This window comes from Histoplasma capsulatum, genomic scaffold (genome assembly GCF_000149585.1).
Source record: "Histoplasma capsulatum NAm1 scaffold_3 genomic scaffold, whole genome shotgun sequence".
NCBI classification, from domain to species: Eukaryota; Fungi; Ascomycota; class Eurotiomycetes; order Onygenales; family Ajellomycetaceae; genus Histoplasma; species Histoplasma mississippiense.
Genome location: NW_001813980.1, coordinates 148,441 through 152,462, shown reverse-complemented (window position 1 = coordinate 152,462; position 4,022 = coordinate 148,441). Strand labels below are relative to the sequence as shown.

Below are 4,022 nucleotides of genomic sequence, written 5' to 3'. Positions count from 1 at the left end.
TAATTAAATAAATTAAATAAATAAATTAATTAAATAAATAAATTAAATAAATAAATAAATAAATAAATAAATAAATAAATAAATAAATAAATAAATTAAATATAATTAGAGTGAGATAGAGATGGAGGGAGAGGGATCTCGGGTTTCTCTCCCATGCATTTTGCAATTTGCAAACAAAACGGCCAGATGAGAAATCACAAATCCTTCGTTGGGCAACAACACAAAAAAAAGTTGGATCCCCGTCGCTAGCCCCCAAAGTACGATGCGTTTACAGACGCCGGTTTCAACAGTGCTAGCTCACACTAGTAATTTAACCCGAAATCTCAATACTAGTGGAAAAGGATCTGGAGGCTTGGGGCTAGCGCTCGTGCCTAAGCCAGAGAGGCATTGATCACCGCCAAAGCCCGCTGAAAGTCAGATGGTACGTACGGCGGCAAATACTCCGTTACCTTGATGCTTGGTTATGCGCAGTCAGTATTTCGGTTTAGATTCTTAGCGCGAGTCCAAACTTTTTTGAAACCGCCCTGAACTGCGTAGGCCGGATGGATATGCACAATGAGGTCAATGGTACCCTAGCCCCCCTAACTAACTACCTTGCAACTTCCATCGTCCAAGCATGCACGATGATGTCCTGGGGGGTACGCTACCGGCTCTTCTACTTCGTCTTCTTCGTCTTTTATTTTATTTTTTTTTTTTTTTTCCTTGTGTCAATCGAAAATCACGGGGATTTGTTGTGCCACAGTGTTGTGTTTTATTACCATTATCCATTATATTATTATTGTTATTATTATTATTATTATTATTATTATCATTTTGCTGACCCCAGCTTACTGCTGACAAACTCTACTGGAACGCAAGCGAGCGAGTGAGAGGGCGCACAGGAAGCAATAGGCTTGAAACAGGAAATGCTGGCATTTTTAACTTAACTTTTTCCCTCCTTCCCCCAAACCTTGGCTGACGACGATGATGATGGGCAGATGCCAGATGGGCTGCAGATGACCCAACCAACTGGTGCCGCCCGAACGCCACCAGATAAACCCCAGGCGAATAGCAGGACAAACTCTCCTCCCCAAAACGGATGAAAAATAACAAAATCAGATAGTTAAAAAAAAAAACACATTCATCCTGACTTTCTTCTCCTCTGTACAGCCTCCCAAATACCGTAGCATTTCTGGCAGTCTCTCTTCTACAATGTTACCTCAAACAAACTACAGCCGTTCTCGCGAAAATGCCGGCCCCATCATCGATTTCCCCTCTGTGGTGCGGTGCGGTATGGTGCGGTGCGGGTGCGGTGCGGTAAACCGACATGCAGCTGCTCGGTCCGTGGCGGATACTCACATCAAGAAAACGTACGTGTACGGAGTACAGTGCAACTCACCCTTGGCAAGCAAGGGAAGGGAAAGTAAAAGAAAATAAATAATGATAATAATTAAAAAAAACCCATTTTTTAATCTTTAGCGCTATCCCAGAGTTAGCACCCCCAACACACATTCTTCGTCTAAAATGCATCGACTAGCGCAACTCTGCCATCCGGGTGACACCACTTTGGGTTTTTCTTTTTTCTTTTTTTTTCTTTTTTTTTTTTTTTTTTTTAACTACCACGCCTCTCGAGCGAGTCCTTTGACCCTGCACTAAGGACCTAATTCCAACCATTTCCCAACTGCTTGGGTGGTGGCATTTGCGCCCTGGCCTTTTTCGTGGTGGGTGGGCCGCGCTATCTTTTCTTTTCTTTTCTTTTCTTCTCCATCAAGATCAGAGCGACGGGCAACTGAACACGATTCAATGTGTCATTTCTTTTTTCCCTTCCAACGTTGATGATTCCAAATAAGTAAGGAAAAGCATTGTTGAATGTTGGTGTTGAATTCATAAAGATAAAAGAAACAAAAAAAACAAAAAAATCGTTGAAGCCAGGAGTGTGGATGAAACATTGAAACCACAGTTCATCACGGGGGAGAACTGGTGGTTCATCTTTCAAGCATGATTTACTTAACAGTTAGATGACGTAGCGAATGCGGCTTTGATAAGGGTTCGCCCTTCTTTTTTGTTGTTGTTGCTTTTTTTTTTTTTTTTTTTGACACTACCTTGGACTTGTAACTCACCCCTGGAAAGAGGGGATCGTTGTTTTCCAGATTGAGTTGAATTCACCGTCCGCCTTGTCAAAAACGACCATAAAACGAAACTCGGCTCCAGATAGATTTGCCCTGTGGAGCCCCCGGAATCCACCCGACAAAGGCCACCCCGGCCATGGGTGGCCTGGGAAGTGTGTTACTATCTCCTTATCGTTACCTTACTTACTCTATCAAGCAGGGTGGGGGAGGCGACACTCCGATTCCGCAACAAGGTAAAAAGTGGATCGCCTCAACGCACGCTCACGAACCCAGGAGCGCCCCGACGCTCAACGTATGGGGCCGAGCGTTTCCGTGGCCTGTTCTTCGTCGGAGTTTAAACATCGACGAGACCCATCATGCCCATGCATTCACGCGGACACTACTGCACGGTTTTTTTTTTTTTTTTTTTTTATATGTTTCTTTTTGGGAACCCTTCCCTTGTTTTGTTTTTCCGGTGTTTTGTTTTTCTTTTCTGTTGTTTCCGTCAACCCCCGGTTGTTGCGCGTTTCTCCTTTGCTCCCAGTTTCTAGCACTGAGATTTGCAACCTGGATAAACATGTGGAGGTGGCGTGCGCGGGGTGGGGAATGTCGGGGAAATGGTGACGGGTTCATTTGATGTTTTTACCACCTAAACCACAGATCCTAGTATCGCTGGAGCTGAAGTGTAGGTCCAGCGCGTATGGTCGCCCCCTGTCGGCTGCGGCTTTACTCGGTGCTGCAGGGTGTGCGGGTGGCGGGGTGGATGTGCATGGTGACTACGGTTTGGAAATGTTGGCCGGGTCGTAATTGATTTTGGCTGGCGCCTCTCGACCTGGGGAATGGACGAGGGAGGATGATACCGGATGACGCTCAACCAAGACTCGATGAGGGCGGTAATAGGCTCTCTCCCCTTGAGCTTGGCTTTTGGCAAGAGAGCTCTGAAGGGTTGAAAGAAATTGGGAATCAGCGTTCAACATCGAGATGGAATACTCCTCCTCTTATTGGTTATCTCCTTCTCGCTTCTCTACGCCGTAGTTTTAGCATTCCATCCATATCCATACCCGACTTTCTTCTCTTTTGTTTCATGGAGATTACCCGAAAGATAGCCTGGGGATTTCCGATGTGACCTAAACTCATGAGAACGTGAGAGCAGATTTTTAGTGCGTCCTTTAATAAAAGGGAAAAAAAAAAAAAAAAAAAAAAAAAAAAAAAGAACAAACGGAACGCAAAACCAATTCAGCAATTTGTCTCTCAAAAATATCAGCCTTCTCTTGTTTCTCAAAGCCCTCCGGAGGAAGTCATAGTAACACGAAAAGCGTGCAGCAAAAAAGAGTTTTGAGGGTTAGCTTTTTATGCTGGAACAGCCCAGCGGACGCTATCACCATGCCATTCTCGATCTCGACCGACCACTCAATGAAACAGTTATGGAGAATGAGGGATGTTGGTAGATATCTCGACAGTTGGTCATATAAATTCAGTGTACGACCTGTGGTTTGAGAAGATATGCACTGCAATTTGCAGATGAACATGAATCTGTATGAATAGTAGATATTGATACATACTCTGCACTCTTTCATGGAAATCCCATTTGTAGAGTCTCGTATAGTTGATTTTTTAAAAAAAAGATGTCCGCTAAATTACATTCCAAACAATATGTGATGGTATGTTTTTGAGCTGTTTTTTTTTTTTTTTTTTTTTTTTTTTTTTTTTTTTTTTTGAGACTTGTGTTTAAAATCCCCATGGGGCCACGTAGGTAAATTTTGACGGGCCTCAGGGGACCCCGAGGATGAGGACCTACCTACCTATTATCGTACAGCACAAGAAACACTTGCCATTCAAAAATCCATTGCTCAAGTCTCTATCCCGCTAAAATCCCCCTGCCATTTCGTTCTCGCGCCCCAATTGAAACATTCATCGGTCCTCCCCCCCCTGCTT

General features: G+C 44.0%; 1 protein-coding gene across 1 annotated transcript; it reads right to left on the bottom strand.

Moving 5' to 3' along the window:
• Positions 1-2,736: 2,736 nt before the first annotated feature.
• Positions 2,737-3,616, bottom strand: HCAG_03179 (predicted protein; the record flags this gene model as incomplete). The annotated part of the gene is made up of 3 exons (XM_001541032.1): positions 2,737-3,025; positions 3,149-3,214; positions 3,462-3,616. The coding sequence occupies 3 exons, from the start codon at positions 3,614-3,616 to the stop codon at positions 2,737-2,739; spliced, it is 510 nt and encodes a 169-aa protein (XP_001541082.1).
• Between the last annotated feature and the right edge of the window lie 406 nt (positions 3,617-4,022).